This window comes from Podarcis filfolensis (genome assembly GCF_964270895.1).
Source record: "Podarcis filfolensis genome assembly, chromosome: 2".
In the NCBI taxonomy this organism is placed as follows: Eukaryota; Metazoa; Chordata; class Lepidosauria; order Squamata; family Lacertidae; genus Podarcis; species Podarcis filfolensis.
The window spans coordinates 69286939-69302019 of NC_139605.1; the positions used below are offsets into that span (position 1 = coordinate 69286939).

The window sequence follows — 15081 nt, forward strand, 5'->3', positions numbered from 1 at the left end:
GAATAGCAATGTTGGATACTACCCAACATTTTTAAACAAAATGCACCATTTATCCAGAATGAGAAATATTACTATGAATATTAAAGACAGAATGCATTAGGAAATCATGAAATTGCTCTAGCTATGATGTTTAGCTTTTATATTAAAAAGTATTATTTGAAACATGCCTAGAAGGCAAACAATTAACTTAGTAACTTTAATTAACCTTTAAGCTGGCAAAACAGCAACAGTTATTTACTAAATTAGAAGCTTTATAACAAAAGCAAAAGCAAACTTCAATCAGTAATTATCTTTAAAAACCAACATTGCAGGTGACTTTTCAAACCTTAAGCTTGTCCTCAGGCAAATATACCTGGAAGGTAGAAGGATAAACACCACTGAAGATCAAATGAAGTGACATACTAAGTGTTAAAACCAGAGTTAAATACATTCACTACCATCAACTATCTATGAAAGGGTGATTTTGAAAAATTAAACTCTACTTATTTATTTTAAAGCTGCAAGACGGTCCAGGAATCAGCACGCTTTTACATGAGTAGAATGTGTCCTTTTATTTAAAATGCATCTCTGGGTTATTTGTGGGGCATAGGAATTCGTTCATCCCCCCCTCACCGCAAAAAAATATAGTCTGGCCCACCACATGGTCTGACGGACGGTGGACCGGCCCATGGCTGAAAAGTTTGCTGACCCTTGTTCTATGACAATAAGAACATTTATTCTGAAACACTAAGCATTTTGGCCAAAGGCAGAAGTTTACATATCAATCTTTAAAAGTCATTCTACCTTCATTTGACAAAAAACAAAACAAAACAAAACAAGACATATCACACATACTAGGAAATTGGTAGGATAAAGGATGTTAAGATGTCAAAGGATGTCACCATTTTTGGATGTGGTTTCATTTCCTCCTACTCACCCCTGTCATTATCTAATACGTTCTAAACTACAGTACTGTCCTCTTAAGAACATGCACAATTGCTATACTGAGTGATACCATTGGTCCATGTAGTTCAATACCATTCACACCAACTGGCAGTGGCTCTCCAGGGTTTAACACTTTCAGGCAGTCTTTCCCAGATCTATGTCAAGATGTCAGATTTAACCTGGAACTTTTGGGATGCAAAGCACATGCAGTATCACTGAGATACAGTGCAGTGCTATTCAAATCAAATGAATGTACTGTATAGCCGACTGCCATGTTTCATGCCCAAAACACAAATACAAGCATTTACGCGTTTATGTATAAGGCTTTTTGAAAAACAAGATTTAAAAATTCTATTAAAGAATGTTAGTGAGTTTTGAAGTATCTCCTTGAGAAGAAATCACCATTTCAGTGGTCTTGAGGGCTTTTGAATGGTTTGTTGTTTAAATGCTTTCATAAGCAAAAGCACATTCAGTGCCAGTGAACTAGACATGATGCAACATGAGCTATGTTTGCCAATATTTGGCTATGAATGATAAATAAGCTCCAGCACAGCTATAAATAACTAGGTCTTTGTTATTCCACAGGATGCCTATCCACCTAACTACCACCAGAAATAGTTAGAAGTACAGCAGATCTAAGAAATCATTTCAAAATACCAAGTATATGCTGAGCTAATGCAGTTCTACACAAACTTGTATAATCTAAAATGAGCAAATTATTTATTTCATTTATCAGTTACTTTTTACAATAAAGTCTCAATGTGACCTGACAAAAGTATGTAAAAGACAATTTAAAACCAGGAAAAAACTAAAACAACTGACAATACAAAATCCACAAGATATTATTAAGGACTAAGTTCTACCCTCCACTCTAAAATATGAGCACCACCCTAGGAGGCAACATTAATTAACTGAAGGCCTTTGGGTCATTTCTGATATAATATATGCTTCTGAAAGCTAAAAGTAAATACATTTGCTCAGTAAGAAATTCAAAAAGTCTTGAAATAAGTGATGTAATATACCCATTGTGCACAAGAATATGTCCCTATCATTCAAAGGCAGGTATCTTTTACAGTAGTTTAGTATCCAATGGTTAGCTTTGATACACAGCAAACTTGTATCAATGCATGTATCTGATATACACAGGCATTCATGTCAGCGTCAGTTACAGACTGCCTCACTCGTAGCAATAATGTTGGCATAGGGCTGTTATAATCTTGCACATAAAAGGGGCTTTTAAAAATCGTATTTCAGCTGAAACTGCCAGGAATGTAATAATGCAGAATAAATTTATGAGGGCATAGTTTGCCAAGTTCACAATTAAATGCCATAATCTGTTATGTTTATTTCTTTCACCTTTAATACCAGGTCTGAAGCTCTGTCACTTTAATAAATATCAGTTTATTTGATAACAAGATAAAATATGGCTTCATGTGACATTATTTGTCAAATAACAATATAATGAATTAAAATAATTAAGTCTCAATATTATGAGAGTATCAGAGATGACAGTTTCTCTATAATTGGAACCTCATTGTTCCAAAGGAAGCATAAAAATGCTGCCAACTTGCTTGGTTGCAGTTACGAGATTCCCCAGTTATGATAAGCCCTGCTGACTGAAGTTAGTAAAGTTATAGTTGCACTGGTCTGTTTCCAAAAGTGTTTCTACTTCATTCAAAATACACAGGATTATTCTAGCCTGACTGTTCCTTGTTTCACCAACAAAGCAAAAGCAAGCTAAAAGACAACAAAACAACATTCAAAGTTGGCTTCATCCACTTTCATTCTGAAAGCTCTAATAAACCTTTATCAGCTTTGTCTATCACTGAAATAAAACAAAGTGTCTTTGGTTTCAACAGTTTCCTGTTCAGTTATCCTTATACCAGTGGATGACTTGAGCTTCACTTAATCCTGAATACCTACAGTATTCAGGACAAAAGCCACAAGACAAAGAAATTAATATATCAACACTATTTGGAGAAAAGCTGGATATTATTCCAGAGAATTTGATATTTAGGGTCATATCCAGTGTTAGTCATACTCAGAATGTACTTAAGTTCTACAAGTTCACTGATTTCAATGGCGCTAATCTGAGTATGACGTACTTAGATATCACTCTTAGTTCTTGTAGTTACAGCAGAATGATTAGCATGCAGAGTTTCTGTGGGGCATGCTTTTACATGCCCAAGTACATAGCTCTGACAGTTCCTGATGTATTGTCTTATTTCCATAATTAATTAAACTCAAAAATATATGTGAACCAAAAGTATGTAGGTATTCATCATTTCTCTGTAAATTCAAATACACAGTCTGTACATTACTATCCACTATAGCTTATTCACTGCCTTAATATAACATTAGTCATATAATCAAATCATCAGGTTAAGACTATTTGATATATGTCAGGTGACTGAGAAACCAACTATGGCAAGAAGTGGAAGTACTGTAGAAACACAATGGAATTAACAGCTCTCTCAATGCTCAGGAATTTGATGCCTACAAAGGTATCATCACCTTCTTAACTGAGAAGAGCTTCTTATGAATACATCAACAATTTTAGTATCTTCTCCAATGTATTATCTCACTTAACTGCAAAAATGAACAAGAATTTGGCTCAACTCTCTTGAAGCATAAACTTTTCCAAAGTCATATGGCCACAAGCTTAAGTCTTAACATATTGTCACAATTACACTCTGCTAACACTTCGGATGGTGACCCTCTATGCCTTTCTGTTGCCATTTGATGTTCCCATCCCCTTTCCTCACTGTCCAAACCTCAGCCCAACATTTGTCTCTTCTATAAGGCTTTGGGCTTAAAGCTGCATTCCAGTACACATTTAGCTGCAAAGAACTCTCATTGAAAGCAATGGGACTTACTTTTGAGCAACATAGGATTGCACTAACCTTAGCCCACATTCCCAACTAAAATTAAGCCATGTGCATGTAGCTACATTTGTTTGCATTCATTCTTCACTACCTGAGCCTCTCCATTTCCCCCAGTCTAACATTTTTACTATAACTATTAAGAACAGGAACCCATCTTCTGCTTCAGTAATGATGAGCGTGTGCATGGTTGTGTGTCAATTGAATGAATGTAAAATGGTTGCTTCCAGTACACGGTTATTCAATTGGATTTTAATGTTAACCATCCTGAGATTTTTCGATTAAGGGTGCTACATACTGTTTGTGTGTGCGCGCGCACACCCACCCACCCACCTGCTTCTTCTGGCAGTCTGCTCAGTTTTATGTTGTATAGGAGGGCACTTTGCCTCCTCCTCACCTAGAACTGAAATCAAGGAGTCTGTCAGTGGAAGGCTGGGTTGCTTTGATAGTCCGCTAAGCTTCTGTTCTGGACACACATAGAAGAGTGCTTTGTACCTTGTGTGGCTCAACAAAGAAACATAACGAGCTGATGAAGTGACACAGGGACCCACGCCTTCACTTACAAGCCTTCTATGCTCAGCAACCAGGCAGTGAAGCCCCTTTCTGCACATCCGGGACAGAAACCAGGTGAGGAGAGAACAAGGCAGGGAACATTCTATGTGCCCTCCACTAGTCAGCTTCATTTCAAATGTTTTCCTCACCTACTCATAAAAAAGGCTAGAAAGACCCCTCTACTCTACCAACTCCTCTTGTAAGTACAAGGCAGGTACTGTACGTTGGTTGGTTATTTATTTATTTATTGGCTAGTAACTTTGATGGGTAATTCAGAGGGCTGGTACAGACACTGCCTTACTTCCACTTCTTTATGGATTACCCAGTAAATCTTATACAAATCCTTCAATTCCTCAATCCATTTCTGCCTGAGTGGCTGCATTTTTTTTGCCCAGACACTTATAAGTATGAAGCTTATGCACCTCCCATAGCATGATATCTATGGTCTGTGCCAAACAGAACATGCCTATTGACTCAAAGGATATAATCATAACAGAATGTCTTCTAGCAAACCATACCTGTTACTGCAATAAAATGCAAAAGCAAAGCATAAATTAACCAGGCTTTTCATCAAACCACTGGTCTTCATAAATCTAAGACTGAGCAAAAAACCATGACTACATGAACACATTCTAGTTGTTGACAAACAACACTTAACTACTTCACCACAACGTTATTCCTTCCTACTTGCCAATACTGCCATCTTATCTGAAAGCAGAATAAGGATGGGAAGCATATATTCAATACTGCTTCAAAAATAAGACAAAAAGTCTCATTTATATGTAGGACTATGTGAGCTATTATATATATTCACTATGTAAAATATGAGAAGGATATAAATAGGTACCAGCTTTTCAGAATTTTATATATAGTTTTATATTCACAGTGGGTTGTGTCGAGTGGTGTTGCTCAGCTGACAGTAAGACGTCAATCAGTGGTACTGGGAGGAAAGAAATTTCACCCCCAAAAGGTATTTATTAAAGCAGTGGTTCTCAAACTTTTTCTCTGTACCAGAGAAAATTTGCTCGTGCTTAATTTATAACACAGAATACAACTATTTTATAATATGATCGTGGGACATCCAGAAAGTGTAAAACAATGCAGCTACATAAGAACTTGAATAACTCCCAAAATATAATTATAAATGACAACTAGGATTGTCCTCAATATTCTTGATGCTCTTGTTCTCATTTTGAAAAAATATTTATCCATATTCTGAAAATAAAAACATATTATGATCCTATACTACACTGAAATGTTTAAATATTTCTTTGATTATCCTTGAATCTTCCCACTATACTTGATGTCAAATGCCACACCATTTGAGAATCACTGTATTAAAGGTTTTTTAAAAATAAAACAATTCAAATCCAATAATCACAGTGTGATTTAAATAGTAATAATAATAATAATTATTATTATTATTATTATTATTATTATTATTATTATTATTATTATTATTTATACCCCGCCCATCTGGTTGGCTTCCAACAGAACACTACAATACAATAACATATTAAACATTAAAAGCTTCCCTAAAGAGGGCTGCCTTCGGATGTCTTCTAAAAGTCTGGTAGTTGTTTTTCTATTTGACATCTGGTGGGAGGGCGTTCCACAGGGCGGGCGCCACTACCAAGAAGGCCCTCTGCCTGGTTCCCTGTAACTTCTGGGAACCACCAGAAGGCCCTTGGCACTGGACCTCAGTGTCCGGGCAGAACAACAGGGGTGGAGACGCTCCTTCAGGTATACTGGACCGAGGCCATTTAGGGCTTTAAAGGTCAGCACCAACACTTTGAATTGTGCTCGGAAATGTACTGGGAACCAGTGTAGGTCTTTCAAGACCGGTGTTATATGGTCTCGGCGGCCGCTCCCAGTCACCAGTCTAGCTGCTGCATTCTGGATTAGTTGTAGTTTCCAGGTTACCTTCAAAGGTAGCCCCACATAGAGCGCATTGCAGTAGTCCAAGCAAGAGATAACTAGAGCATGCACCACTCTGGTGAGACAGTCTGCGGGCAGGTAGGGTCTCAGCCTGCGTACCAGATGGAGCTGATAAACAGCTGCCCTGGACACAGAATTGACCTGCATCTCCATGGACAGCTGTGAGTCCAGAATGACTCCCAGGCTGTGCACCTGGTCCTTCAGGGGCACAGTTACCCCATTCAGGACCAGGGATATACAAATGCAAAATATATTTTCCTGTTACAATACAGTGATCACTAAGCAACACAATGAACAGATAATTTCATATCCATGTAACTCCACATTGTCATATGGTGCAGTGGATTAAGGTGAGTTATTCATGTAACTTATAAAATAGGGCCAGACCTTATCAAACCTGTCATGTTTCACAGTGCTGATACCTAGATCTCCTTTCCACATCTCCCAAAGACCTCTTGCATTACCCATTGATTCGTCAATAAGCAGTTTGTAATTTACAAAGGCAGACCCTCTCAGTTGCTTGCTTGACAGACTGGAGGATCCTCTAGAGCAGGGGTGTCCAACAGGTCAATTGAGATCAACTGTTTGATGCCTGGAAGGTTCCAGTTGATCGCGGTCTCCTTTTCCTTTGCATTGTCATCAGAGCATCCAGCCCCACCCCCCTCGGCCTGTCCTCCATTTTCGCATGATAGCTGTAACGGAAGATGGACTTTTCGCTGTGAGAGAGATTGTTTTCTTAGCGATCTTTTGGTGAGTGAGTTTTCCCCTTTCCACAATTTTGACATTTTTGTCCCTGAACGAAGCTCAACAACTTTGACCTGAACACCCCAAAAATGGGGTAGATCACTGCCAGTTTTTTATTCTGTGAGTGGATCGCAGTCTCTTGGGAGTTGGGCGCCCCTGCTCTAGAGCAATCATGAGGGGGGGGGGGGAGAATACAGAGGGAGGTTTTCCTCCCTTTCCCTCTGATGAAAGTCTTACTGTCAGCAGAGTGCCACTAAATTTGCTGCACCATGGTTTCTGGTCAAAGCTCATTTCAGAAATTTGGTATTAGTTTAGTATTTATTAGGATATTATTTAAACACTTTAATAGTGGCAGTTCATGTCCTTAGCATTTCCAAACATTACTAAACAGCTGCTGATTATGCATATAGTTCATTTTTAGTTGCATGTTCAAACTATGATCATCTGATTCTTTAAACAGAAGAGATAAATACTGTTGATTATTTATACAGTATCAGTGAATATAGTGCCTCGCAGACAAACAATAATAAAAGGGCAGGGTACATTCTATAGGAAATATTATGAGAACCAGGGTGCTTCAGAAAATAAAATGTTAGAACTGGACTAGGGAGGCCTGTGTCTATTCACTGACCTCTTTCATGGGCTTGCCACTTGCTACTGGGAAGTCCCATATTTTAAAATGACAATGACTGCAATCTACCTTAGAATAACTGAACAGGGAGAACACAGCAAGACACAAGCACTGGCAGGGATCTCCTGTCAGGAAGTATATAGACCCTTCATCCAAGTTTTAGCCTAACCAAGACAACTCCCTGTCTCCCAAAAAATGCATTTGACAAAGATCTAAGGACAGGTTTTAGTTCACCATACCATCAGTTTAGAACTGAAGATGAGGATAAAATCACTAAATGGATTCCCTGCTGCATACCAGTTAAACTACAATTTAACAGGTCATTTTCCCTAGAAAGCATATATACTTTGCAAATTAAGAATCACACACATATACGTAAGGAGAGGAGAAATAGTTTTCTAATTCAAAATTACTCAGAAAACTTACATCAACTGGTGCTGGCTACCTGACCTGGCTATCAATATACTGATGAAAACTGTCAACTCCTGGTGAAGCAGTGTCATCTCTCTATTCGTCTGAGGTCAGTGATAGAGAAGATGAGGGTGAATAAACTTAAGTTCCATTCAGGTAAAAAAATAAACCTATATATGGCATGTGAGTTCCATGACATCTTTAAGGAGGGGGGCAATTTGGACTTGCAACCCTTTGCCCCTGTGCTGAAGGCCAAATTTAAATTTGCTCCAACCTAGAGGCTATTATGTGCAGAGAGGAAAACATATGGGCTTAAGAGCTTAAACCAGAAATCAGCCCCCACTTGTGGCTACAGCAGCTTTGAGACAAGATTTAAGTCAGGAGGAAATCATAACTTTATTGACAATAAACAATGTAATCTCATAAGTATTGGTGGAGTCTTTGTTAAACTTCTGTTCTGGTACATCCCATAGTAATAGTCAAGTGCATACAAAGTAAGATAAGAGGTTCTTTAGCCTTAATTTTGTGATATATAGAAAATTTAGTCCAAACAAATTGTGGGGCTTAGGTTATGAACTCACCGTCACTTAAAGCAAAGTATTTAGATTTAAACTAGCTTAATCCTATTATCGTCAATAGGATTCAACAGATTTAAATCCAAATGTCCCCATTAAATTATCAGCCTGATAAACAACAGTCATTTGCTGAAGGTAACAGGCACAGTAATAAACAAAGGAAAGAAGTGTGATACTTGTCTGAGCAGTATTTTCCTTGGAACACTACTCTTTGCTAAATGACTTTCGTTCCTCTCACTCTCAACACCATACCTTTCAAATCACAGCGCAAGGATACTGTCCTGATTCCTTAAGGCAATATAGTAAATTGTAAAATGTTTCTTTTTCACATTTCTCAGAGTCAAGCTCTTTCAACAGATGATAAGGAACTAAGTCTGAGTCATTAACATCTCATTTCTGCCTAGAAAGAGATCAACACAATTGAAAGCTTCTTCTATCAACACTGTTGGCCCAGAGCTGTATCATCCAAGGCTTTCTGGATCCCATCCAAACTATAGCTACCATTCCATACTTATACACAAGCAGTTCAAATACATTTTTGCACAAGTAATTATGATTGTTCTTACTCAGGTGTACATACAGTACTGAGATCAACACAACACATGAGCTGTGCCAGCAGGAGTTCCAGTGATAGTAGACCTTTGCGGAAGGACTGCTCTGTTCACAATTACCCAATTCACATGTTATATTTGTTAATACTCATTGTTAAGGACAGTTGGGATGTCCCACAAATACAGAACTAATATTATGTAAACCTGCCCTCAGTATTACAGTTAAAGAGATAATAGATATACAGTTAATATGTATCTTATCCGTGTTACATTGGATAAGACATTTCAAATTCAGATTCTGTGTGGAGTAACAGAGATCAAGACAGTCCTTCCTTCAAATGGTGAGACTACTGCAGCTTTGGGTATAGTAACAAAAGAGATGGTGAAATCCCCATATCACTTTTAGAGGAACTTCTGCTGACATAGACAGATAGGATCTGCCAGAAAACTCACTCAAAAAGCAATCTACAGAGCTACAATCGCTTTGCCTGATCTGTCCTAAGAGCTACTCAGTATTTCAACAACATAACAAACATAACAACTGCTGACTGATCACTGGAGTGAGTGGGATTAAAACCCAACTATTGCAATAGAGGAGGTGGTGTGGTTTAGTTAGCAAAACCATCCAAGAACAAGCTCAGATGCACATTTATCTCAAGCTACGGGCACTTCTGGGAAAGAAAGGCAGTGCCATCCCATCTCTGCTTCCATCCTTCGAACACACAATGTATCATCAGAAGCCCTCACGTGTGTGCATTTATGTGATACGGCATATATATGGGGGGGGGGGGAGAAATAGAAGCGCTAGTAACCAGGTGTGCTTATCCCTATGCTAGCAGTTATTCTGGGGATACCTCGCTTAAGGATGAAGTACGGAGAGCAGTAAGCGACAGATTAGGAAAGGGATCCAAGGGAGAGGAGCTCCCCTGAATTTCGAAGGAGGGAGGACGGGGAGAATCCGGGGCTTGGGAGAAGCGAAGAAAGGAAGCCCATTCCAAAGTAGAGAGGGAGGAGCGGAAGCAGAAAATGCCTACCCATCCACCACCACCACCCCTCCCGGAAGAAGAGGGAAAGAGCGGGGGAGATACATCCTGAGGCGACTTTCGACGCTTTCTATCGGGGGGGGGGTGTCTGGGACGGGGGTGTAATAAGAGCCTCGGCAGCGAGGAGGGAGGGGCCGTCTCACCCATCCCCAGGGAGGGCTCCTTCTTCCCGCTACCTGAGGGGGGGGAGAAGCGGGGCCTACCTTACCTTGCCTCGCCCCAGCCCAAGTGCCACCGACAGCGGCGCCAGCTCAGCCCCGAGCCGCCCGGCCACTCACCTCCGCTGGCTCCGTCGCTACACCCCGACCATTTCCCGGTTGCCGCCACCGCCGGGCGGGCGTGAGGAGAGCCAGGAAGGCCCCAGAAGAAGCAGCAGCCGCCGCCGCCGCCGCCGCCACAGGCGAGAGGAGGGGCAGGCCGAGGGAGATCACCGCGGAGAGAAAGGCGCGGAGGCGGAGTTCCATCTCCGGCTCCCCCGCCGCTCCATGTCTGGGGGCCGCCGAGCCGGGGCTGCGCTGAAACGCGAGAGGGCGGCGGTGTCAGGGCCTCCCCGACGACGCCAGTCTCTGCCGCCGCCGCCGCCTCCCTCCTTCTCTTTCCCTCTCTGGAGTCGGATTACCCAGCAGCCCCCGCGGCAAGCACAGCCCCGCCGCCCCAAAGCCCAGCAGCTGAGAGGAGGGGCCTAAGGCCTCACCACGTGACCCCCCGGCGGAAAGCAGCCAACGCCGCCGGGAGAAGGCGAGCACCGCCCTCGCCCAGAAAGGAAGCGCAGGAGGATTCGGGCGCGTCACATGACCAGGGATCGCTTCATTTTCTTTTTTTCTTTTTTTGAAGTCGATGATTACAAAAAACCGTTGCTCTCCCGCGCCCTCTACAGGGGAAAGTCGGAGCAGCAACGTGGGCGCCTGTGCTGTGGTCGATCCGGGCGGATGCGGCGAAGTAGCGTCTGGGTTTGCATAGGAGTCTGGGAGTCCCCCTCGGAGCATCCGAGGGATGGAGTCCTGCAAAGCTCAAGGGGCGAGTTAAGGGGGTTAAACGCATGCCTAGCCGCCATTGAGGAATGGATTCAAATCGGGTATGGTGCGCAATTCTTCCACGCAAATGCCCAAGGAGGTCACTGCTTTCTGCGGGAGGGCTTCTCCTTCAGATTCCCTGCAATATCGGTAGCCTCCTCCTCGTTCTCCGCAGTCATTTGCCTGCCCCTGTTTTGAGAAACGGCATTCCTGTTGAGATCCGACCGACAGGCGCCCACTAACTTAAATTGTGGTTTTTTTAAGTGATTTTATCCACCCAGGTAACACATATTATTAGCCAAGAAAGCTATCTAAAGCCTTCATATGTTAACAAGTATTGTACCCTTACTAAGTTTACGAATAATATAATTGCAGGTTCTGACGGGGGGAAACACTCCTCGCTGCTGCTGACAATTCCTTCCAAAGAGAGAGCCCCTCGACAACATTTTATAGGTGCAACGGGCTCAAATCTCAAGAAAGAGAAAGTTGGTAACAATATCCAGCTTAAAGAACAGAAGTAAACATGGGTTTATCTCTTCGTTTCTGGGTGCTCTAAAACCATTTATGAAGAGAGGACACTTTGCATGCAGTGCACTGACAGGATGGACAGGAATAACAAGATCCTCCTTCTGTTCATAGACCTAAAAGGACAGTTGCCTCACCCTGCTGCCTATTATCAGACTCAAATGCCTCAAAAAAGAGAGGTAGTGTGTGGTCATACAGCAATGGAATTTCACATTAAGGGTCCACTAACACACTAGAATAAATCCAGAGGTGGTGACTAGAAATCTATAATAAACCAGAATAATTTGATATCATTCAGTAAATGCAAACAGGCAGATGAGAGCAAAACAACACAGATAATTTATTGTTCTGTACTACACACACACACAAACTTAGTTTAGGGACAGCTTTTTACAATATCTGTTTCCTTGTGATAGCCTTATGGAGAAGATGTTGTTTCCACAATATCTGCCTGAAAATACACATTGGGGTGGACTGGACACCTAGCACTAGCTTGTAAAGCAGAATTGGTTTTCTCAAAAGAAACAGCATACTGTACTTCTTCGAACTCTGCCAATGTCCTCTTTGTCAGCCAACTGCAGAATTCTGTTTCTCTTTTGCCAGCTACTTTCAAGAATGTAAGCCTATTTCCTTCAGCATTACCACCCCTCCCCGCCCCAGTAGGCGAGATATATCTAATATAGCAAGTATACTTGGCAATCAATAAAGTGTCTCTATGTGGACGCGGGTGGGTTAAACCACAGAGCCTAGGACTTGCTGATCAGAAAGTCGGTGGTTCGAATCCCTGCAACAGGGTGAGCTCCCGTTGCTCGGTCCCTGCTCCTGCCAACCTAGCAGTTCGAAAGCATGTCAAAGTGCAAATAGATAAATAGGTACCGCTCTGACGGGAAGGTAAACAGTGTTTCCGTGCACTGCTCTGGTTCGCCAGAAGCGGCTTAGTCATGCTGGCCACATGACCCAGAAGCTGTACGCCGGCTCCCTCGGCCAATAAAGTGAGATGAGTGCCGCAACCCCAGAGTCGGTCACGACTGGACCTAATGGTCAGGGGTCCCTTTACCTTTATGTAAACAACAGAGGATGGTATTCTACATTTTCCCACTATGAATGTCCATAAGAAATAAAACTCTCTTCAACAGAGACTGCTGCTTCTATATTTTATCACAATTCCAATGACTGAATATGTTTGTCAGAAGGGCTTCATCAATTAATGTTCTAAAAGCAGGAAGTGATTTTTTTACTCCCTACCACATGGTTCCCATTTAATGCCCACATTTCTCTGAAACTCTAGCTACTGGAAATATAGCGACCACAAACAGTTGGTAGACATAGGAAAATATCTGCACACACAAAATTGCTTTTGTTGTGGTATATAGAAAACAAATTACACCAGTTGTTATATTTATTTCAGATGAGGGGAATCAACCAAATATGTACATAATTCAAGAAGTAAAAGAATCTTTTCATGCAGCAGAACATGTTTTATAACAATAGAGATGCTAAATACAAGGAGAAGACAATGTCACTTTGATTCACAGCGTTGAATCCACCCCCCTTTCTCTAAAGAGCCTGGTATTCAAATGACCCCCTGCTGTTAGTGATAGCAAGACAGAGCTTGATAGAGACCCCAAAGGGGTTAACAGGACTCCACATTCTGTCAACATCTGTGCATACCATGCACTGGTCTCAACTGCCCTAGGTTAGATTAGGATATTAATTGCCCTTGACAGAGACAACAACACCAGCTTATGGATTGCTTTCATTTCCCCCCTTTGATGTTCTTTGTCCTCTCCTGTAATTAATTATTGAAACCAGTTCAAATTCTTTGTATGATATATAACTCATTCCCAGGCTGAAAAACAACAATAGAAGGTTCAAAAACAAGGTCCAGTTCAAGTAATTTTAAACCACTCTGTAATGACTTTAACAAATCAAGAGGCATGTTTGAAAGGGTTCTGAATACATATTCTAAGAATAAAAACATGCAAACCATGCCACAGAAGACTTCACGAGAAGGAAAGCCTCTGCGGTACGTTCCAGTGTACATTCTTCAAAGTGTCTGTGAAGCTGTATGATGCTCAGTGTTGAACACTAAAATAAATTCCTCCAAGTCTCCAAATGGCTATCAATAACCCATAAAATCAGTGCAATAAGATCTATTCATCAAATAAAGTCTATTCATTTTCTCAGTGGAATGAGTAAGGTTGAATAAATTAAGGTTCAGTTAACAACATCTCTTTAACATGGTCAACTTAAGTACACAGGACTTCATTCACAGATAATTAAAACATCATAAAGGAGTGTCCTTAAATATTGCCCCAAATCTATCGTTGTAGATTTTTTGGCACTTTGTCGTTCCAAAATATTACATACTTCACTTTTCAATAAAGCTCTTTAGCAGCCTACGTGCCTTTACTCACAAAGTTTGTCAATTTTTCCATGCAAACCATGTCCCTTGTCTCTTAACAACCAATCCATAACGGGGAAGATTCAGCATTTTCCGGTTATAATTATAGATGGTTTTGCTGCTGTTGAAAAGAAAGATAACCAATTCCATGTCCTTGAACAAATTTATCTTAGGTTTTAGATAAATTTCTCAAATTAAATCTGTTTCTAAAAAATTCACTTTTTTTGACATTTGAAAGATACCTGCTCCAGAGTTTCTATGTCTTCAGCAAACATTGTTGAAACCCATATGAGATAATCTATCTGGTAAGGAATATATATTTAAGGTAACATGAATTGCTGGAAGTCTCTTTCACACATAAGCAGGAAAGGCCACATCTACATTACCATTGCAATGATGTATGTTTATCTGTTTAGGCAGGAAAATCAGATTTGTGAGAATCTCTCCCATTTGCAGCCCAGGCATCCTTGCGCATTACCTTGAGGAAAAGGGTTAGTTAAAACACTTTCATGCTTCACATTTAACTGTGTGGTTGATGCCTAATCTTCACTGGGATAATTTACAACAGGTTTGATTACACTGACAAAGTTGACATGAAACCTGAATAAGCCACTTAAAACTGACCTATACATTTGGGAAAAGCATATAGTACCATCATCTCCAGGCAGTAGCAGTTCAAAATGAAGCATGACTGAATGGTTTGTCATGTAGAAATCCTTGTCCACCAGAAAATACTAGACTAGGCTCTTTTTCCACGACATAGTTTTCGATAAACAGCAAACTACTAGAAGACCAGCAATATACCACCCCAAAATGTAATCTGGCGTGGTAGAGAAGGGGTGGTGCACCTTTTGACTGGGGCCAGAAGCAAAAGTGGGTGAATCAATG

General features: G+C 40.9%; 1 protein-coding gene across 4 annotated transcripts in view; it reads right to left on the reverse strand.

Annotated features, from left to right (window-relative positions):
- AFF4 (ALF transcription elongation factor 4) overlaps positions 1-10938 on the reverse strand; it is a gene marked incomplete at its 5' end in the record, with an annotated part of 52479 nt that extends 41541 nt beyond the window's left edge. For 2 of the 4 annotated variants that reach the window (XM_083600091.1, XM_083600089.1), the window contains one exon: positions 10530-10938. Coding sequence is in view for 1 of the 4 variants with exons in the window: in XM_083600088.1 (XP_083456214.1) it covers positions 10530-10715 (186 nt within the window). Of the gene's footprint in view, positions 1-10459 lie in introns of all 4 variants that reach the window. The other 2 variants (XM_083600088.1, XM_083600090.1) reach the window with 2 other exon arrangements.
- Between the last annotated feature and the right edge of the window lie 4143 nt (positions 10939-15081).